Source organism: Haliotis rubra, unplaced genomic scaffold (genome assembly GCF_003918875.1).
Source record: "Haliotis rubra isolate DU_JTF1 unplaced genomic scaffold, ASM391887v1 Scf583, whole genome shotgun sequence".
NCBI classification, from domain to species: Eukaryota; Metazoa; Mollusca; class Gastropoda; order Lepetellida; family Haliotidae; genus Haliotis; species Haliotis rubra.
Window position 1 is genome coordinate 147,601 of NW_025767283.1, and position 22,765 is coordinate 170,365.

Consider the following 22,765-nt stretch of genomic DNA (forward strand, 5'->3'; position numbering starts at 1 on the left):
TTGCTTTAGAGTACATGTAACACTGTTCAACATAATTAAATGTAACACCATCCAAGGTAAACACAGCTGGATGAAAGTTGCAGAACAGTGACTTGATTCCATAGAAGAATAGCCAGTGGACTGTCACTTGTGACTGTGCCTTGTCAGTTGGAGTCTTGAGACCCAGCAATGTCGTGGCTTCTGTCTCTCCACATTCCTCCAAAGCTTTGCAGAAGAGGGAGTAAGCTTGAGGTCCACGTCGGGGAAGCATATCTAACAATTCTCTGACACGGTCAAAGGAGGTTCGAGGTTTTTCGATAATCTCTGCCTTCATGAGGATGGTAAGGACTTTAAACGCCATCAGTTTGTCGACCATGCCTTCGAGCTGCTTGATAGCGACCACAAGATTCTGGACACTGTCATTCCTCAAGCTTGACCAAGCAACATCTGTTAGTAGTCTTTTTCCCTATCTTAGGCACAATAATCACTCACAGCCTTCCCATCTACTCCGACTCGGAGCAAGTGCCAATCGCACTTTTTTCGTTCACGCAATAAACCGTTACAAGAACTGTAGATGTAATGTAAATGTTGATAATTCCCACTAAATTTCCGCATTCGTGGGTCACCCCACTCACGTTACGTCATCCCTTTACCAGGTTGATTGCAGGCCCTACAGGGTCGGGTAAAACATCGTTTGTCAAAGCCTTCATGGAACATGTGTTTCAGCCAGGGATCCTTGATCTTCCACCTCAGGGCATCGTGTGAGTGTACAGTGAAATGGCAACCCATGCATGAGGACTTGGAAGTTCTTACCTCAAGGTTAGGGATACCCCGACGTTTGTGCAAACACTCAACACTCAGTTACCTGCAGGGTCTGGTGGTAAGACAGAGGAGGGTTTGCCTATGCCCCATTGGTTGATCATTGATGATTTGCTGGGCGACAATACCAAAGAGGAAGAGGCTGATGTCCTGCGATGGTTTACCAAGAAAAGTCATCATCGCAACACGTCCGTATTGTACTTGACACAAAACCTCTGTGCTTCATCGCCTCATCATCGCACCATTAGTTTAAATGCCCACTACATGGTACTGTTGAAAAAACCTGAGGGACGCCTCTCAAATGGATCACTTGGGCAGGCAAATCTTTCCAGGACAGACGGACTTCCTTCGGAAAGCCTATGAGGATGCCACTTTGACTCCTTATTCCTATCTGTTTCTTGACTTAAAACCTACCACGGCCAAAGAGCACCGTGTACGGTCCCATCTCTTTCGCAACCCCACCACCCTTTACATTCCCAAGTGAAAACAAATAAATAGAGCCGGTCTCAAGTGTCCCTCTGGGTCCCTCGATTGTCTCGTTGTGTCCCTCAAGTGTCCCTCAAGTGTCCCTCAATCCCCACACGGTTTCGTTGCCCTCAAGGGTCCCTCATGTGTCTCTCAAGTATCCCTCTGTGTCCCTCAAGTGTCCCTCTGTGCCCCTACGTGCCCCATGGTTATAAAAGTGCACTTAGTGTCCCTCAAGTGTCCCTCAAGTGTCCCTCAATCCCCACACGGTTTAGTTGCCCTCAAGGGTCCCTCATGTGTCTCTCAAGTGTCCCTCTGTGTCCCTCAAGTGTCCCTCTGTGCCCCTACGTGCCCCATGGTTATAAAAGTGCACTTAGTTGCCTCAAGTGTCCCTCGAGTGTCCCTCAATCCCCACACGGTTTAGTTGCCCTCAAGTATCCCTCTTTGCCCCTCCGTGCCCCTCGGTTATAAAAGTGCACTTCTATGTTGTTTTATCAGATGAGCTGGAACCGCTGAGGTGCCAAAACATGGGTCGTGTCAAGAAAGATTGCCTGTGCCTGGCTGTACTGCAAAACAACTTTCAAAACTATCCAATCATTTGTCACAAGTACACAAGATGGATTCTGATGGAAAGAAACCCTGGTTGAAAATGAAGAACAGAATGACTGAAGTCAAACCTACTCTTCCCAAGTCGGATCTATCACATCTTCCTCCTCCTCCTGACCCTGCTCCTTCGTCAGCATTGAAGCATGCACGGAAGATGCTGATGGTCCCAGAAGAGGTATGGCAAAGTCTGCAAGAAGAACAACGTCAACGGCATTTGTTCAAGTCCAACCTGTTGGAACAGAAACGCGTGCACACGCTTCACGATATTGATACCCTCGTCCATGATGACACGGTTCCCTTTAGGGACCGAGAGCAGCAGTATAACACCTTGTTGCAACACACCTTGGCGTTTCAAGACCAAGCAGCGGTCAAACCACGACCTTTAGAGGCAGCTGGCACCCCCAGGACTGGAACCCCCAGGGATGGGGTACCCAGGGAGGGAACTCCCCTAGCTCACCGTAAGTATGGTTGACTTACTGAGTCGCGCGTGTTCCAGTGGCGTAGAGGTTGCATTCCAAAGAATGAGTCCGCGTAGCACATGGTAGAGCAGTGGCTCATGGTTTGTTCTTTGTTTCAGAACCCAATGTCGAAGCCATTCTGAATGAAGTCGTGCAAACAGTTCCCAAAACGCTACAAGCCAAGGCCAAGCAGTTGATGGCACGTATTCGTGCTCACCCCGACTTGGGTTGGAATGAGACAGGTCAATTCGTGGTGGAAGGGGAACCCATGCCTGGGACTCACATGGTGGATCTCATCAATGATCTTGTTCGACAACGTACCAAATCAGACCCTCCACGGGGTTGGAATATTCTGGGTCAGTATCTTGCTTCCAGCAACGTACCCCATGAACTGATTGGCAACCCTCTACGTTGGTCCTGGATGATGAAAACCAAAGGGTCATCCACCCAGCCCCCTGACACCCCCGTGAATCGTCAACACCCCCACCACCCCCACCCCCAGCTGACTGGTTTTGACACCACCCCATCCAACCTTCTTCTGGAACCCAAGAAGAAGAAGAAGGCAGCAGAGACCCCCTCCTCCCCCTCCTCCTCCTCCTCCTCCCCTCTCAACCGGGTTTGTCAGTGGATTCACTTTTAATAAAAGGGAGCAGAGGGTGATGTCAACGACAGTGTCACCATGAGACGTCCAAAGAGAAACAACAACAGAGAGTCGTCGTCTATGTCTCCTGCATTGCTCCACCACACCTGCTACGATCCTAAACATCCTGCAGGCTATGGAGGGTGGCTTGCCTTGTGGCAGGCAACAGCAGGACGTCAAGCTTGGTCAAGACCCACATGGGACGTTCAGCACTTTCCATCATCAAGATGGTGGGAAAATCAGCTCTCAAAACAGGCGTCAAGATGCTGCCGGGATAAATGCAAGATATCAGTTCTGGACACCGAAGTGTGGGGAACAGTTTGTAACATCATGGGAAACAAGTCTTACTCGTCACCTTGCGACAACACCCACCAGGATCACGAACGCAGAAAGAAAACGAAAACAGGCAGTTGGATTCAGCAAGAAACATAAAGCATTGTTTTGAGAGAAGGCGTCATTTGGCTTCAAGTCGTCGGACAGTGCAGACGTATCAGCATGGGTGCATTCGATGTCCCCGATACGGAGTGGGTGTCTCAAAAGATCAGGCACAAGAAGTTGCATGTGGATATATCCCAACGGAGACCCTCTGGGGATATTCCTTCTTCTCCTCTGTCATCATCTTCAGAGGATATTCCTTCTCCTCTGTCATCCTCGTGGACACAACCTGGATACAGCTTGAAGAATCCTACTCACCCCGAGTATGCCAAGTTTTATCAACGTGCGAGGTCGTTTCGAACATGGCCTATACAGATGGCCCAGTGTCCTTATGACTTGGCCATGGCTGGCTATTTCTATCATGGACGAGGTAATAGTGTGATCTGTTATTGTTGCGGCCTGAAAATTCATCGATGGGAAGCCACAGACCAACCCTGGCGAGAACACCTGAAGTATGCCAAAGTCCCTTGTGAATACTTGTGCCTGTTTTGTCCTGAGGAAGAAATCAATGACAACTACAGACAACTGGTGGCCAACGGAGAAGAAGAATGCAAGAGAAGAGCAACGTGCTTTGTACACGGTACACCAGCAACCACCTGTAGTTGTTGGGGTCGAGATGTCCCTGATCAGGCAGCATAAAGGGCCGTCCAGATGGAAGAGGGGTTCAGTTCAACACCAGACACCGTACGGTCAAGACCTGTTGTGAAAACCTGTTGTGCAGGGCCCACTTGCACAAAGCGATTTTAGTGCTACGACTATCTTAAGCCTATGTTGGAGCATGGGAGTTACAATCATTGTAGCACTAAGATTGCTTTGTGCAAGTCAGCCCAGACCTGTAGTCCAGATCAGTTGTCAATATGATGCGCCAGGATGCCTGAATTGTTCTAAGGCACAATAGGATGTATTTCCTGTCTCTCCTGTGATGACTTTGGCTCAAGAAGGTCAGTGGATTCATTACAGTCCTCTGGCACCCCCCTTCGATCGCGGTTCCCCACCAATTTAACATTGCTAACCCTGCCTACATCGATGTCTGTGTTACTTCCTGCATCTTTTGTCGAATGATATAAAAAGATTGACCTATTGTTTGCATTGGTCGCAACATTCTTTTGAGAGATGCATGGTCCTGAAAAGGACCGCTGGGTGAGATTAACTCACAGTGGGAGTGACCACAGGTGTGTTAAACACTGACAGGCATAGATGGTCATCTTTGTTTTCACAAGGCACTTGCTTCCAAACGCCTGATTCCCATGAAGATCCGAGTTAGTATTGGTCTTCAGCAACCCATGCTTGTCGTAAGAGGCGACTCACGGGATCGGGTGATCAGACTCGCTGAATTGATTGACACATTCCATCGTATCCCAGTTATGTAGATGGATGCTCATGCTGTTGATCACGGGATTGTCTGGTCCAGACTCGATTATTTACAGCCTGCCACCATATATCAGCTGGTATATTGCTGAGCGTGGTGTAAAACTAAACCCAATCACCCACTCACTCAAACGCCTGGTGTGAGTGTCCTTCAATAATGTAGCACAATAGATACACTGAAATGTGGCATGATAGTCTGTTGTACCATTGGCGTAGACAGGAAGACCTGCGCCATCTTACGTCACGGATCCCCTCCAATTTAACATTGCTAACCCTGTCAGTGCTTACATAGATTTTAGTCAGTGTCAGCTCCGCATCTGGCTTAAATCAAGAATACAGATGGCACGGATGTGACTCATGATGACATTGGGCCACTCATGTTCACGGTGAACGACATGATGCATTCCCTCTTACGAGAGGTGTGTGTGCCTGTGGGACACAATCAGTTGGAAATTACTCCCTCTATGGGAACCTATCCTACCGAGCCTATTTGAAAACGTGACTAAGTTATGTGGAGGCAGCCAAAAGGACGTATATCCAGTGCCCAGGATGGTATACAGATGGAACTGGAAAAACATAGATGACTTTAATGCTATCGCCTAGAATGGCAACGCAGGGCTCCTACGTTAAAGAAATGAGAATGAGCCGTTCTTGGAAAATACCCAGTTCTAGGAATTCCACATGAGCTGGGAAGTCATCGATGACGTCACAGTTATGCACTGTCTAACGTAAACACAACAGCGGTAGCCATTTGCCATGGGACCGTCACTTTCAAAAGAATGGTCTTATGCCCACTCTTCACAGTTAAATCTCGGGATCGCCTTAGTGATAGTCACGATCGTGACACGGGGTTACGAAGGATTGCAAACGATTCCCCAAAACAAATGGATCAAGAGTATGGTGGACAGGAAAGCCCATTGAATGAAAACAACATGTGTGAGTACGTACCGTTACTGGGCATTGTGTTGCAAACTTTACAGCCACTTGAACCATATAATAGTAGATACAATGAAATCACAACGTTGCTAAGATCATTACGTGAATATATTGTGATATGTTACAATTATGATGTTACAGTTCATACCGTTTGTAAATAAAAGATCAGAGACGCCCCTAATCCTGCATCTTTTGTCAAAGTGTTCTTGTTAGCGGGGGAAATAAACGTTTGAAAAAAATGCCAGTCTATCGTTGTTATTATTGTTGTTTACATTGAATGTACCATTCTTTTGAGAGAGATGGGTGGCCCTGAAAAGGACCGTTTTGTGGTGTGTACCTCACTCACGGGGACCACAGCTGGGTCATACATTGGCATGGGTGAATGCCCAGCATTCGTTTCACTACACACTTGCATCCATGCGTCAACCAGTAAATATAGGTATCTTTGAGGCTGGTACCACAATAAACACACTTTAGGACTACATCATTGTCACCACGCCACTCTCCCTCCCTCCCTCCTTCCCTCCCTCTTTCCCTTCCTCTCCTTCCCTTCCTTCTCCGTCCCGTCCGTCGCTCGTCCGTTCCGCCATCTTGAAATGCGTCTACGCTCGCGAGATCCCGCGAGAGTCCACGAGATCCCGCGAGATCTCACGCGATCCCACCGGATGGGACGCCATCTTGAAACGCGTCCGCCATCTTGGCCCGGAGGTGACGTCATCGTCATGCGCGCACCCACCGGAACCGGACGTGACGCCATCGCGATGCGTACGCACACGCCGGAACCGGAACCGGAACCGGAACCCGAGGGATCTCCCCCCCTAATGGCGGCACATCCGGTCACCGTGGGAGCCGCCATCTTGATCCAAGATGGCGGCGCCCACGGGGACCGGATGTGCCGCCATCTTGAAAATCCCGCCAGGGAGACGTTGTACACTACTCTCATTAGTGAGAACGGGCGTTAAGCGTTTGCTCGTCACGCGCGAAGGACCCAGGTTCGATTCCCCACATGGGTACAATGTGTGAAGCCCATTTCTGGTGTCCCCCGCCGTGATGTTGCTGGAATATTGCTAAAAGCGGCGTAAAAAGCCAGCTCACTCACCCACTCACTCACGCATGAGCAGCTGGAGAACAAATCTAACCAGTATGTATACGTGCTCCCCTTTGTATTATTGTACCAAGGAATAGTCGCTGAAATGCCTATTTGTCAAAGACTCTATTTGTGGCTTTGCCGAATGTAACCAAAAGTGTAAGACTCCATTTGCTCAAGCATTTATTTACCATAAACAGGTATTGCAAAATAGCAAATATAGAATAAAAATAATTTGATGATTGGCACATTCAATGTTTAACGACTAGTAGAATACGTATGGAAACGAAACTAAAGCATACCACAGTTCTCCATGCCATGCTCTACTGGGTGATTCTAGTATACATGTAAGCATTAATTAAGCATCATCTGATTCAAAATCACATTAAACAATACTGGCAAACCCCGATCTGAAGCAGATGGACACCTTTGCGATTGTTCTGGCTGACAAGTGAGAGATAGAGACCCTCCATTTCAAAACCTGACTTACGTGACCCGTGGTGACGATGTACAAAGTGATCTAAGCGCTAAGGTCATCGTAACTCCTACATCTGCTCGTAGACTTACGACAGTCAAATGTAAAGAGATCGGAACTCCCATACGTTAACATAGACTTACGACAATCTAAGCTCTAAGGTGATCGTAACTCCCACATCTTAACATTGACGTACGACAGTCTTAGAGCTAAGGTGATCGTAACTCCCATACCTTAACAGACTAACGACAGTCAAATGTAAGATAATCGGAACTCCCACACCTTAACATAGACTTACGACAATCTCAGCGATAAGGTGATCGTAACTCCCACACCTTAACATTGACTTACGACAATCTCAGCGCAAAGGCTATCGTAACTTCCATACCTGAACATAGACGTACGACAATCTCAGCGCTAAGGCGATCGTAACTTTTATCCCTTACATAGACTTACAACAGTCTTAGTGCTAAGGTGCTTAAACTCCCACACCTTAATGTAGACTTACGACATTCTCAGCGCCAAAGGGATCGTAACTCACATAACAACATAGACTTACGCCGCTTGTACCTCTGAGATTGCCTTGTACAACGGTTCCCAGGGTTTACACTGCATGTAAAAAATCTACTTGGAGGTGATAGCTGAGTGATTTTCAGCGTTGTTGAAATGACCGCAAGGCAAATACCTCGGCACATACTGCTAGTGTCGGCTTCACATCGTGTGTGATAGTACTGCTAGACTTTATGTTGGTCAGCTCACTATTCTCGGGTCGGGTTTCCACAAATGAATCACACCAGTTATTCTTCAATGCGAAATTTCGAAAAAGTTCGAGATGCTTCAATAACGCCCACGTGTATATATATCCATACACACAGGTAACACAACAATCTTCCATGCATAATACTGTTCAGGTTTGATTGCTTATACATCCCTGACTTTGAGATGACGACATGTACAACGTCATTATGAACAACAGTGACACATACATCGTTTCCATGGGCACGGCTACCCAGTCTGTAAAGCTGTCTTGCTATCCTTGCAAAGACTGAGTCGTGAATTATATGTACACATATTCTATTTATGCATTAAAAGGTAACTGAAGATCAAACACAAAATATATACACCTTACGAATACCTATTTTGTAAAACTGAAATACGATTGTCTCTATCGTATGCATGACGATAAACAATAATCTTAGTGAATACTAAGATCTGCTTTTAATAAAATTGTTTTAAACAAATAGGGAATGTAATGATAATAAAAAATAAAAAAAGATTAAGGGATGTGAGTTATAGAGTAAATATGTAAAGATCTATATACAAGTAATCCTGAAATTCCTCTGAAAGCAAGGAAGTCAACGGAACAAATCTACCTCACGACACACTGGTCTTACATCCAGGAAGAACAACAGGATTGTCTGGTCCAGACTCGATTATTTACAGAACGCCGCCATATAGCTGGAGTATTGCTGAGTGCGGCGTAAAGCTAAACTCACTAAGCTATTCAAAAGAATACCCATCGAGTCTCACGTGTATAACTAAACACAAAAATAACAAAATGATGTAATGCTGTTTGCAGTAAAACGATATCAAAACACAAATTAACATATTTGAACAACTCAGATGAAAGGAAACAACTCTCTGACTCATGACCAACCAATACGTCATGCCTATTCAAATACCAAGATGCCAAGCCTCTATGAACAGAAAGATGACTAGCCTTTTATGAACAACAAGATGCCTAGCGTATATGAACAGTAGGATGCCAAACGTTATATGAACTCCAAAATCCTAATGCTTTATAAACACAACGTGCCTAGCCTCTGTAAAGACTAGATGCTTACGTTATATGAACAATAAGATGCCAAGCGTTATATGAGTTAAAAAACAACAACCGATTGACAAAATACTCTCACAACATTTGGGTAATTCGACAAAAAAAGGTAATGTCAACTGATATTTATAGGCTTTAAGTAAGATCTGTCGCCTTTCAAAGTGACTCATAAAGCCTTTATTTCTCTCCCTAAAAAGGCACAACCAGCAAATATCAATGGAAAGGAAAAAACCCCAGAGATCACACAGAGCAATATGAAATAAAGTTTAGAAACTAAGTTTTACATAAGGGTGAGCACACACACGCACACGCGCGCACACACACACAGACGTACACTCTCCATGGGGTATCCCCCTCAGTAGTAGACACTAGTTTGATACAGATTATGAAAATGTAAATGTCGGCTTCAAAAAGTACATATAGTTAGGAAATATATGCTTACATTATTCCTTTGTTATAAACACTTGTAATATACGTAATTTGTAAAGGGACCTCTGGTTTCGGTTCGTTATAACCGTGGATCATTATATAGAATATAACAGTTCCACGAGCGCACGCACGCCCACTTCTCACTTGCCTGGCGCTCGGCATTAATGGGTAAAACAAGGACTGGTCGGCTCGGAGTCAGTATAATGTGTCTGAGTGGGGTATTCATGCTTCACTGCGGCATGGTATCTCAGTGAGCAAGCACTATAAAACCAGCTTCAGTCTGAGCTAGTACAAGCAGCCGCACATACACATACACACGCATGCACGTCGTCATATGAGCGAAATATTCTCAACCACGACAATAAACCCAATTTCACCTCACCTCACCTCACCTCACTCACTCGCTCACTCACTAAATGTAACCTCGAGATTCTCCTGTACTCCCATTCAACCTCCCAGATCTTGTTTGGCAGCTAGAGATTGTCAAGGTTTGTTCATCATCATTCCCAGAAGCACTGCCTTCTCTCCTCCTCTTCCTGCTCTTCCACCTCCCAGATCTTGTCCGGCAGCTAGAGATTGTCAAGGTTTGTTCATCATCATTCCCAGAAGCACTGCCTTCTCTCCTCCTCCTCCTGCTCTTCCACCTCCCAGATCTTGTCCGGCAGCTAGGGATTGTCAAGGTTTGTTCATCATCATTCCCAGAAGCACTGCCTTCTCTCCTCCTCCTCCTGCTCCTCAACCTCCCAGATCTTGTCCGGCAGCTGCGGCCCGGGGGTGAGGGCGAAGTCTATCTCCTCATATACCACGGGCTCCTCCCTTCTGTGTATGATGGGGTTGCCGTCGATAAAGGTTGGCGGATCAAGGGCAAGGTCGGCGTAGGTCAGACCGTCATCATTCTGAAAGTTAAACACAACTGCACTTACAACTGTCTCACATTTCTTCCAGGGGAATTTCACCTGATACATTTACAGAACCAACCAGTTTTCTACAGCAGATTATGCTATCTTTTTGAGTGAGTTACAATTTCGCGTCGGCATTGTGTCAGCCAATCAGAGACGTTTCTTCCCTGGAACGTGGCAGGATATTGACAAAAAGCCTACCGTTTCTCCACAGTTGTTGTATTCGGCTGCGACTGGTCCTGCATAGTCGATTAGAACTGCATTTTCAGACTGGAAATAACAAACACATGTACGATCTAATGATAATGTACTAAACACATGACATTTTCACACATCTCATTCATTACATCATGTTCAAGTTCTTGAAAGGACTTTTTGTTGATATGTTAATGTTCATTTAATTCTTGATTTTTATGAAGAATTAAACTTAACTGAATTACTTTAATGAATATTAAAAGAATGTAATAATATCATCAACTGAAATTATTGATGGACGTAATGTGAAAGTATTGTCCCACTAGTTGTACGTAAGTCTGTTCTTGATAAAAATAACATTGACTAGTGTTTTAGAACTTCGACATTGGCCTCGTCTTGGTAGCTGCGAGTTTCTTTATTCTTCTCTTTAACCTACAGCCAATGGTGACCAAAGTGATGGCATTAATCTTGCTGGGGAATTGTGCAGAAAACAAAGATGTTGTGATGTCGTTTGACTGTCCTTATTTTAGAAATAGAATCAATTTGAACGTTTATCTGCTTGCGTTACGCCACACTCAGCAGTAGACGTCAGTGAATGATCGACTCGGGACGAGATAAAATCAGGTGGTCGACGTCATGAGCATCGATATTCACAATTCTGATACAATGTTATATGTGTCAAACAAGTCTGGCCACCCAGTCCCGTTAGTCGCCTCTAACGACAAGCATAGGCTGCCGATGGCCATTTCTTTTGGAACCAAAACCCTTAGTATTATTAGTGCAATGTGAAAGTTTAATTCATGCATTTGTCATAGAGTAAACCATTTCAATAAGTTTCTGTAAAACTTCATATGTTCAAACAACATAATTGTTTCCATATAAATCCAAAGTGCACCGAAATTCTATCCCCTTTGTCTGTTTAATGTATTCAGCAATCATTCGGTGTAGCCCTTTTATCATAAACCCCCCTCAGGGAAGGACCCTTAATTCTCAATGCCATCAGTAAATGTCAATTAACATCTCCCCACGTCGGCGGATCTTATGTATGTACATGTGCACAGGTCAGTGACCTTGCACAACGCGGCGTAATGTCCCTATGCATAAAACTGGACTCACATGGTCAGTCAGGGAGACCAAGCAGGGGAGACCAGTCAGAGACGAGGCGAGGAAACGGGCCCAGATCATCCACCGAAGCGGACGGACTGTGCGGCTAGTCGGGGCGTCGGCCAAGGCCGTCGTCTCACCAACAACACAACGACTACGTCGACGATGAAGAATCGCCGTCCGACTTCTGAATGCGTGTAAGTGACAGAGCGGGTCTCGGTCCCGATGTGCGTTCTGTCACGTGATTTCCATCTTAAGTACCATTTCTACCATTATTCCCCAACCAGAAGAAACATGGCTGCTGCTGTCTTCAACTATACTGCTGACTTTTGTCTTCCGCCTCTTGAACTACTATCCAAGAGTACCACAACGAACGCTCTTGGACACATTCGTTACTCCACGTTGCCTGCCTCCACCCCCCTATCTCGTATCCACGTCTTAACGAGACACTGACTAAATGGCAATAGATTATCCTCCTTTCAAAAATTATTTTTAAGGAAAACAGTTCCATAACTTACCGATGGTCCTGCACCTGCATAAGCCCTGTTCACAAACTGTTTGCTCTGAACCCTCTGGACCGTGGCATAAACATCAGACACTGTAGAAGGGAGAACAAGGAGTATAGATTATTAAAGAGTTGTGTAAGATTGGTACGGCAGCCTTTTGGGTCATTCGTTTTTTTCTGTTTTTTTTCATGAAATATCAACTTATTGTCTTGAAATTTCAAGATAATAACTTATCATTTCAACATATCATTTTGAAATTTAAAGAAAAACAAAACAAAAATGAATGGAACATATGTTATATTTGGGATTACACTTTCTTAATAAAGTATAGATTCTAGTATTTTTGTTGGGTTCAGTCCCATCCGGGATTCGAGCCCACACTCTCAGAGTCAGGCAGCTAATCGCCAGCACACAAATATAGCATACATGTATGTCACATGTGACTACTTTCTATATGGTATTGTGTAATCATCAAAACGAATGGCCCTAAAAAGCTTCCGTAGGAATAGAGATTGCTTCTTGACAAAAAGCTGTCAAACTATCAGTAATCTTGGTTAACAAAGACACCTAATAATAAGGTGTCAAATACGTGTTCTAACACTGATGGTCCCGACCCTTTGGAAAGACTTCCGCCCGTATCCCCCCTTAAATTCATTCTAAATAGTCAAATCTTATCACCTGAATAATATTCTTCATCTGATAAGAATGAGTTTTAACATGTTTCATTAATTATATCTACATACTGATAGATATATCCAACATCTATAAATGTCACTCAAGAAATTTCTCTCATCGTTAAAATTTAGGGGGGATACGGGCGGAAGTCTTACCGCATAGGGAATTGAATGCTCTAGATGATACGTTCACCGGCGCATTGTCAAAAGGACAAACGGACACGCCTGAGGGTAAAGAGTCCTGGGCGTAGGAAGACTTAAAGGGGCGTAGATTACGTCATGTACAGCATCACTTCAAGAGAGTGAGTGAGTCTAGTTTACGCCCCTTTAGCAATATTCCAGCAACATCACGGCGGGGGACACCAGAAATGGGCTTCACACATTGTGCCCATGTGGAGATTCGAAACTGGGTCTTCGGCGTGACGAGCGGACGCTTTAACCACTAGGCTACCCCACCGCCCCTAACCTCAAATGAGACTCACTGACCACACGGACAGAAAGACGGACTGTACCTTCTCTTCTGCGCCTCCTCTTTTTGTTCACCTTGGCATACAGGTCTGTAGGTAGAAGTGTACAGTCAGAAACAAATACCACAACAAGGGGAACAATATCAATGGTTTTGTACGTGTGTACACCACACTCAGCAATACTCCAGCTATATGGCAGCGGTTTGTAATATAGAGTCTGGACCAGACAAACAAGTGGTCAATATCATGAGCATCGATTTCCGCAACTGGGACATGATGACATGAAGAAATGAAGCAGTCAGTCTGATCGCCTGTAAGTCGCCAATAATAGATTGGTGAAGAACATTTCTTGTCTAGATTTTCACGGGGTAGATTACTGGTAGATTCTTAAGGTAGTGTGACCGCCTCCGTGGTTAGAGCGTCCGCCTGGAGAGCGGAAGGTCGCGGGTTCGATCCCCGATTGCGTCATACCAAAAGACGTTAAAAACTGCACTTGTTGGTCCCTGCCTGGCGCTCGGCATTAATGGGTACAACAAGGACTGGTCGGCTCGGAGTCAGTATAATGTGTCTGAGTGGGGTATTCATGCTTCACTGCGGCGTGGTATCTCAGTGAGCTAGCACTATAAAACCAGCTTAAGTCTGGGCTAGTACAAGCAGTCGCACATACACATACACATGGATGCACGTCGTCATTTGAGCGAAATATTCTCAAGCACGACGTTAAACCCAATTTCACCTCACCTCTTAAGGTAGTGACCACCTGAACTACTAGAAATCGTATCCATTACGTGACAGCTTAACATTCAAGACCCCCAATCCTAAATACTTCTTGTCACCATAGCATTCTGCAGTCAACGGTATTTCTGTAATCAGTATTACACTGCACGCCAGTGAAGCATTTGTGTGTGCAAGTACATGAAATATTGCTTAATAGTTAGCACAAGGAGTGGCTTGTCAGATAATATGCGACTGCGCATGGCGTTTTTCTCGACCTGTGGAACATTTGACCGACCTACATTCATGTTACTCCGTGGTTTGGTTTATTCTGTAGTAAACGGCCTGCTTTCAATACTTTTGTGTGACGTAGATAAATGAATGAATAAATTTGGTTTTTATGCCGCTTTTAGCAATATACCAGCAATATCTCGGTGGGGGACACCAGAAATGGACTTCATACATTGTACCCATGCGGGGAATCGAAGCCGGGCCTTCGGCGTGACGAGCGAACGCTTTAACCACTGGGCTACCCCACTGCTCCTTGACATATATGAAATGCAACACAAGAACCTTGTTATTACTCGGGTCATGTGTGGGTGGTTAAAAATAGCGGCTTTTCAGCTGTCTTGTCTGAATACCTTGTTTGTTTGCGAACGCGTGTTTTTCCAAACAGATAGTTCAAGGTCAGGTGATGTATGCTCTGGGTTCATCTTGTTTCTAATATTGGAACATAATTCATCTTCCTTGAACACTGGTCCTATTTTCCGGGCAAACCGAAAGCTAACAAGAGCCCATGAATGATTTTCAAATGACCAAGTTGAGTAGAAACAAATGTCTTCAAGTACAAGGAATCTGAAACAAATACAAGGACGTGCATGCGGAGGGTGGGGTTGGGTGAGTTGGGAGGGAGTTCGAGTATTTGTGGGGTGGGTAACACTGGGTATTGCTGAACACATCTTAACAATTTGATCTTGAGTAATGAGGAACAAAACTTTTACATTATACCTGTGACCCTAACCTATTGATTTTGAAAAATATAACACCTTCTCCTGCTTCTCATTGTCCGTCCATTGTACATTACGTATACCGTTCGTGTGATCTACCGTTACAATGCTTTATATTATATTACATATTACATTCTTCACGCTATATGCGACGATTGAAAGTATCATTATTATTAGATATATCCATATCTCGATGTCACAAGCAAAGATTTCAATCATTCTTTTGTTTGTTGTGACGTTGCACTTAAGAATATACAAGCTGTATGGCGACGGTCTGGAAATATTAATCTCGACCAGACAATCTAGTGATTGACACCATGAACATCTACGTAAACTGGCTGTGAATGTGTTTTAAGCGTACATCCCTCTAACGTCTAGTACTTACCCCGCGTGTGTGATGAAACTGAAATATATCTACTATATACAATTACGCTGATTGGCTTAAACCTTGAGTGAGTGATTTTAGTTTTACGCCGCTTTTTATTAATATCCCAGCAATATCACGACGGGGGACACCTGAAATGGGCTTCACACATTGTACCCATGCGGGGGTCTTCGGCATGACGAGCAACTCTTTAACCACTAGGCTACCCCACCGCCCCTGCGAACTATGAAGGGTGTATATTACACACAAACTTTTTGCACGGATTACGAACAAGTCTGTTGGTGACATGCGCCGACACCCGACAGGTCGTGGCGTTACGAACGTTTTGTGGATAGGGACCCTGATACTTACCACTGGGATCTTGTTGAAATTGTGCTTCGTTGTCAGCCATACTGCGGTCGCCAGCCCTGAAAGACACAACTCTGAACTGAAGTGGAGGATTAAGTAACCATATCATAACTCGGCATACATCAGATTGCAAAGATAAAACTGTAAAATTTCGACCTTTAATTAGTTTAAATGCTAATATTATTAGAATAACTACCCGAGCATACCCGGTAACAATAATTTCTGACATTATCTTAGAGCTAAACCTACAACTGGAATTTGCTCACCTTGAAACTGCAAACGTCAATGCTAATCCTGTATCTTTATGTTTTCGAGATAGCCCTGAACGACTGTCATGTAGGGGTAACTGTACCTTAACTGGCAGGGGTAACCCTGTACCTTAACTTGCAAGGGTAGCCATACACCTTACTTTGTAGGGGTAATCTCGTACCTTAACTTGTAAGGGTAAACCTGTACCTTAGATTTTAGGGGTAACCCTGTACCTTAGATTGTAGGGGTAACCCTGTACCTTAGATTGCAGGTTAACGCTGTACCTTAATGTGTAGGGTAACCCTGTACCTTACCTTGTAGGGACAACCCTGTACCTTAGATTTTAGGGGTAACCCTGTACTTTAATGTGTAGGGGCAACTCTGTACCTTTGATTGTAGGGACAAACCTGTACCTTAAATTGTAGGGGTAACCCTGTACCTTAGATTGTAGGGGTACCCTGTACCTTAGATTGTAGGGGTAACCCTGTACCTTAGATTGTAGGGGTAACACTGTACCTTAGATTTTAGGGGTAACCCTGCACCTTTGATTGTAGAGACAACCCTGTACCTTAGATTGTAGGGGTAACCCTGTACCTTAGATTGTAGGGTAACCCTGTACCTTAGATTGTAGGGGTAACCCTGTACCTTACCTTGTAGAGACAACCATGTACCTTAGATTGTAGGGGTAACCCTGTACCTTAGATTTTAGGGGTAACCATGTACCTAACATGTAGGGGTAACTCTGTACCTTAACATGTAGGGGTAACCCTGTACCTTACCTTGTAGGGACAACCCTGCACCTTAGATTGTAGGGGTAACTCTGTACCTTAACATGTAGGGACAACCCTGTACCTTAGATTTTAGGGGTAACCCTGTACCTTAGATTGTAGGGGTAACCCTGTACCTTACCTTGTAGAGAGAACCCTGTACCTTAGATTGTAGGGGCAACCCTGTACCTTACCTTGTAGAGAGAACCCTGTACCTTAGATTGTAGGGGCAACCCTGTACCTTAGATTGTAGGGGTAATCATGTACCTTACCTTTTAGGGGAATGCAGGAATATTTAACGTGCATATAAACGCTGTGTTCTTCTCACTATTCTTGAAATGATCTACTGTCAACAGTTATCTGCTATCGGGAAGAGCCCTCACCTGTACACTTTACCTCCTGAAATACATAAAACATTATGTAATCACTACTCGTACAAAGCCATTATTAAGAATGTATTCAGCTGTACTTGATGTAATTGTAGTAACAGATTGACGAGATGCTTGACAGGAAATACGTCTGAGATAGCAGCACAACTCGTATTCGATTCTATCACTACAAATACAATACCTTTCTTGATCCTGTGTCTGCGGGCAACGACGACGACGATTGCAAAAGCGATGACGACAATGAGGACAGAACAGACGGCAGCCACAGGTACGATGGAAACGGCAGAAGATTCAGTTACCTCACGTGCTGCAACATGCACCATACAAAATAGAAGCTTTCCTAGGATTCAAGATATATACATTGTACAATATATGGAATAAGATCACATCGAAATGTGTATATATGGACTCATGTGTCACAAATGTTACGATTTATTGGAACTGGTTTGTTTGTCGAACTATATATATGATATAATAGAGTAAGTATATATACTTTGTTCTACTCAATTCAGATATGTTTTTATTTTGTTTTGAGAGAATCTGAAAGTGAAGAATCACATTGGCTTGATGTCACATCAACAGAATATTGTCAAGGTTGACCTCCTATTCAGTATTACGAGTTTGAATGAATAATTGTTGATAATCTCTGTTTGTTTCGAGAATATTGATGTGAGTGAAGACGTAATCAGTCATTAAAGGTACATCCAAATATAACCATAAGTGTTACATATTCCGTTACTAAAGTATGTTTCCGCAATCTGTGCAAGTCTTACAGAAGACCTCCAGCGTCAGGTTCCGTGATGCACTCCCATGTGTGTTGTTGACGTAACACGTGTACAGTCCAGACACAGGTACATCTACAGCTGGTATAGACAACACAGCCTCCCCCTGTCCTGTAATCACCGTCTGTCTGAAGATGTCCCACCAGGTTACAGTACAGGCAGGGTTACAGTCAGCAGAACATCTCACAGCTGCAGGTTTCCCTTCTTCTACCTCCAGCTTGTCACTTGTGTCGTCAAACTGTATCTTGTCAGGTCCATCTGGAAGGCACAAAGAGCTATGGTCAGTACCTCTACATTGTATCACAAGCAAACAACGGAACATGTACTGCATGCATTAGTTGATCCTACTGATTCTGAATACTGCCCAATACACATTTGTAAAGTAAGTGTAAATAGCAAGTTGCATCTGATTGTTTGAAAGTAACAGGTTACTTTTATCTTGATAACGGTGTAAGGATATACCTCGAAACGTCGCTCTATGCAATAAATAAGAAGTTGTCATGAAAAAAGTTGTATGCTTCATTTTATGTTGCATCTGTGTTTCTGTGATGTACAAAGTGGTGGGGGTGGGGTGGGTGCGGGGGTGACATGGGGGGATAGTGAAGGAAAACACATGTAATTTCCACGATCATTTGGCGTCAATGTTAAAGGAACACGATATCATTCCATACTGAAGTTCTATGCAGTTGGAATGATAGCTGCATCAACTGCATCATTGATTATCACAGTCAACTCATCTTACGCCAGAATAATAACTTTGAATAATTAGGGTTAATTAATACAAAGCCAGGTAAGAGGTCCAATTCACCATAAGGCAATAGTTGAACCTTGAGTAATAAACTGAACGTTGAAATGCATTGTGTCAGTGCCAGCTGAACGCCGCCAAGTTACATACAAACATCGAACAAAGGCCACGGAGTCATTACTTCAGGTAGGTGTCATTGGCGTCACATATTCAGTGACAGTTCAGATCTTCTTTCAGGTCTTCTTTCAGGTCGTATTGTGTGTCGCGTCGGGGAAGATTTATGATAGACCACATACAGTCTACATACAATCCTAAGTAGAATATACTCTAAATTTACACTTTTTTCATCTGGAATATCAGCAAGTGTCGTATGTAATCCAGTAAGCCATCAGTATATTGCTCTTTAAAACAGTTTTGAAAACAGCGTGTCCTTAACAGTTACTTATATGGATACATCACGTTAAAACAACATCAGCACTGATACATGTATATTAGTTCTAAGGTAACAAGTTAAAATCCCTTTGGTTTAGTAAACGACCACTGCTCAGTAATGTTTATTTGAAATATCCTGAAACTTTGGCATGCGTGGTTGGTAGTGAGTCTCCTATGTTCCGTTTTTTCGTAATATTTTAGATAACCTTGTGTTGACCTTTGTGTGTCACCGTGCATTTATATTCTCTAAAATCTGCATTTGTTACGTTCGAATTGCGAGACAAAAACATAAACTGATGCATTCGTCTCCGTATCATCAGATCCATTAATATAATTACAAAACTTGAAACTTCTCCGTGCGGGTCGGAAGCGCGGGGTCCGGCTAAGCGAGTACAATTACTGAAGGCAAGTTTCGTTTCACCTAAAAATCGCCCGGAAGGCGGGGTTTCCGGATATACGAGGTCCGAGTAAATGGGGTTCGACTGTATATATGTATTGTTAGTTTTAAATGTTGCTCAGTGCTCGCCTTTGCTCATATTTAAAACATATATCCAGGCGAATAACAATGATGTGACATATGTTTTTAGGTATTCGTGTATTAGTTGCAAGATAACATATTCGAGGTTCTGATACCTACAACAAAGTAAGTTCTTACTCACAGAGAACATCCAGCACATGTCCGTCACTCCAGTTAGACTTCAGCCCCTCCTCCACAGCCTGGCAGCTGTAGATGTCGCCATGGTTCTCTCTGCTGACGTGGGTTATTGTCAGGTCATCTCCACCTGTAGGAGACCCATCACCAGATTCTAGCAGAGTCCTGTCCCTCCTCCAGATGTAGGTCATGGTCAGTGGGGGGTGGTCCGGGGGTAGACTCCGGGAGGAGGAGGAGCATGTCAGGGTGACATTCTCACCTGATACAGGTGAGGCAGGTCCGGTGATGGTAGGTGTGGTTGGTTTCTCTGTGAACAAATATTGAGATATGAATCCATTGAGACCATAATGCGAATGTCAATAAACAAGATTTTACTAAATGTTTTGACATTTTTATTATTGAAGTATTTACCGTTTTTGTCAATAAAATAAAAGCCAGCGACTCGCTAATACTCCGAATTGTGTTTGTTTATTAAATATAATAGTTACTATACAACTACTCCCTCCTTGTTCAAGTGAATAGATCATTTGCCCGGAGAGAGAAGCATGGCCGGTTTGATCCCAAGGTACGTCATACCAAATGACGTTAAAATACGCTAGTTGTTGTTACCTTGCCTGGCGCTCGGGATTATAGTGATAAGACAGGTGGACTCACTTTGACTTTGACTGAGGTCCATCCATGGTACGACCCTGAACATGTCCAGGGCGTCAAGGAAAATGATGATTTCAAACTTCTGTGGAATAAGCCCATATACAGCCTCAGAAGAATTCCTGCCAACAAACCTGACCTTGTCCTTTTTGATAAAGCCATTTATTTATATCATTGTATTTTCTGTCCCTTTTGACAGCAATGTGATTGGCAAGATTCAGGAAAAACATTCTGAATATGCGGACCTCGCCTTTGAATCCCAAGTACACTGTCGTCAGGTTCCGCATTGTTCTCGGTGCCCTTGGTTTGGTACCTCCTGATCTCTTGGCGCAGATCAGGAGAGTGCCGCGGTTCTCCACCGGGAGCACAGCCCTTCTGACACTCTGGTTAATGCAGAAGGCTGCAGTGTTGGGGAGCATTCATATTCTCCGGAAAGTTCTTGGTGGGTTCGACTAGGCAGTGTTTCCTGGGAGAAGTCCCATTCGCTGTCTGGGCTGCGTGTAGAGGGGGCAAGGGCCCTGAGCTGATGATGAGCTTTCCCAGCCTGACTGTGCCAGGATCACCCAAACCCTCTCGGGTGCATACTATTTTCAAATCTGTAAAACATAATAAGGTTGCTTGTATAGGGCTTAATTTCATACACATGTATGCTCGGAGCGCTTGTCAGAGTAGCACATTTGGAACACAAAGTGCTAGTTGAATAAGAACGTCTTGAGCTGACGTTTGAATTGGGTCACTGTGAGTGAGTGGTTGGTTGGTTGGTTGTTGTTGTTTAACGTCGCACTCAGCAATATTCCAGCTATATGTCGGCGATCTGTAAATAATCGAGTCTGTGTTAGACACTACAGTGATCAACATCATGAGCATCGATCTACGCAGTTGAGATACGATGACATGTGTCAACCAAGTCAGCGGGCCTGACCGCCCGATCCCGTTAGTTGCATGGGTTACTGAAGACCAATTCTAACCCGGATCTTCACGGGTATACTGTGAGTGAGAAGGCTTTCGATGTTAAACTGCAAAATACATTCTTTGACGACAAGCGCACAAGCACACGCATGCGCACGCACGCACATACATGTATTTATATATGGTTAATTACATTTTAGTATAGGCGCATTCATATTGTTCTGTTAACCCCAGTCAGTACTCACGTGCTACAACGAGGACCTGTCTACATCCAGTAACTGTCTGTCCATTGGTTCTTTGACAGTAGTAAGTACCAGCGTCCTGTACAGTAACATTGTAGATGGTAAACCTCAGCTGTCCTGTCTGTGATAGTGAGTCCTCCCCGGTGTATCTGATCCTGGTCGTGTAGCCGGTGTGACTGTTGTTGAGTACCCATACACGGTGTGACTTAGGCAGGACCAGTAACAGTCTCACAGCTACCGAACCATTCACCCATACGTAGTATAGGAAGCTGACATTCGCTGGGTTCATGGTTATGTTAACATCGTCGCCAACACGTGTAACAGTGTGTGGGTATCCAGTTGTCAAGGAGGCTAGTGCTGTATACGAAAAGGTAATTAGAATCAGAACTCGATAATACTAGATACACTTGTTAAACATAGCAAAAGATTAAACCGAAAAGCAACTTAACCACAGATTCAAAATATATTTCAGTTTTCGAAGCCAGATACATACCACACCCATATAGTGCTACGGTCACAGTGAAATCCAGAAACATAGTCACCAGTGTGGTGAGTAAAAACTGACAGATGCAGTTTCTGATATAATGCGTCACATAATGTAGTTTCACTTGATAATATTTCCCTATAAACATTTCCCGGTGAACCTGACGTTGTGCTAAGATATTGCACTGTGAACAACATATACTCCTTTTGTGAATATGTCCCCCATCAAAGCCCACATGGGTACAATGTGTGAAGCCCATTTCTGGCGATCACCTACTCACCCACCCACTCACTCACCCGTTCACCCACTCACTCACCGACTGATTTACCCACTCACTCACTGATTTACCCACTCACTCACTGATTCGCCCACTCACTCACCCACTTATTTACCCACCCACTCACTCACCCGTTCACCCACTCACTGATTCGCCCACTCACTCACCCACTGATTGACCCATTCAGTCAACCACTCAATCACCCACCCATTAACCCATTCACTCAATCACCCACTCACTCACACAGTGATTTACCCACTCACCCATTCATCCACTCACTCACCCACCCATTCATTCACCCACCGATTAACCCACTCACCCATTCCCCACTCACTCACTCTGATTCACCCACTCACTCA

At 44.2% G+C, this 22,765-nt stretch overlaps 2 protein-coding genes and 1 long non-coding RNA gene across 6 annotated transcripts in view; 1 reads left to right on the plus strand and 2 right to left on the minus strand.

The window, feature by feature from the left end:
- Window positions 1–22,765, plus strand: part of LOC124254805 — a 210,956-nt gene that overhangs the window by 53,307 nt on the left and 134,884 nt on the right. The gene's annotated exons all lie outside the window — the stretch shown is intronic.
- Window positions 6,964–9,739, minus strand: LOC124254818. The gene is made up of 2 exons (XR_006892564.1): window positions 7,761–9,739; window positions 6,964–7,603 (listed from the first exon to the last, which is right to left on the minus strand). It is a non-coding gene; the product is annotated as an uncharacterized LOC124254818 (long non-coding RNA).
- Window positions 9,869–22,224, minus strand: LOC124254799 (B-cell receptor CD22-like). 4 transcript variants are annotated; one of them, XM_046688651.1, is made up of 13 exons: window positions 22,139–22,224; window positions 21,649–22,002; window positions 19,854–20,153; window positions 18,009–18,275; window positions 17,417–17,542; window positions 17,230–17,245; window positions 15,834–15,889; window positions 13,422–13,466; window positions 12,248–12,327; window positions 10,632–10,700; window positions 10,260–10,427; window positions 10,080–10,163; window positions 9,894–9,983 (listed from the first exon to the last, which is right to left on the minus strand). In XM_046688651.1, exons 1-12 carry the CDS (start codon window positions 22,179–22,181, stop codon window positions 10,128–10,130), a joined length of 1,560 nt encoding a protein of 519 aa, XP_046544607.1. In that variant the 5' UTR covers window positions 22,182–22,224; the 3' UTR covers window positions 9,894–9,983; window positions 10,080–10,127. The 4 variants fall into 4 exon arrangements, with proteins under 4 accessions (XP_046544608.1, XP_046544606.1, XP_046544605.1 ...); XM_046688650.1 differs by having other exon boundaries at window positions 9,871–10,163; XM_046688649.1 differs by having other exon boundaries at window positions 9,875–10,427.

What these genes read in the sequence shown, in the direction of transcription:
- LOC124254799 (XM_046688650.1), bottom strand. Translation starts at nt 22,181, where the DNA reads ATGTTTCTGGATTTCACTGTGACCGTAGCACTATATGGGTGTG. An exon ending in ACAGGTCCTCGTTGTAGCAC is followed by an intron (nt 20,154 to 21,648) that starts GTGAGTACTGAC and finishes ATTTGTTCACAG; the next exon opens with AGAAACCAACCACACCTACC. An exon ending in ACATGTGCTGGATGTTCTCT is followed by an intron (nt 18,276 to 19,853) that starts GTGAGTAAGAAC and finishes TGTGCCTTCCAG; the next exon opens with ATGGACCTGACAAGATACAG.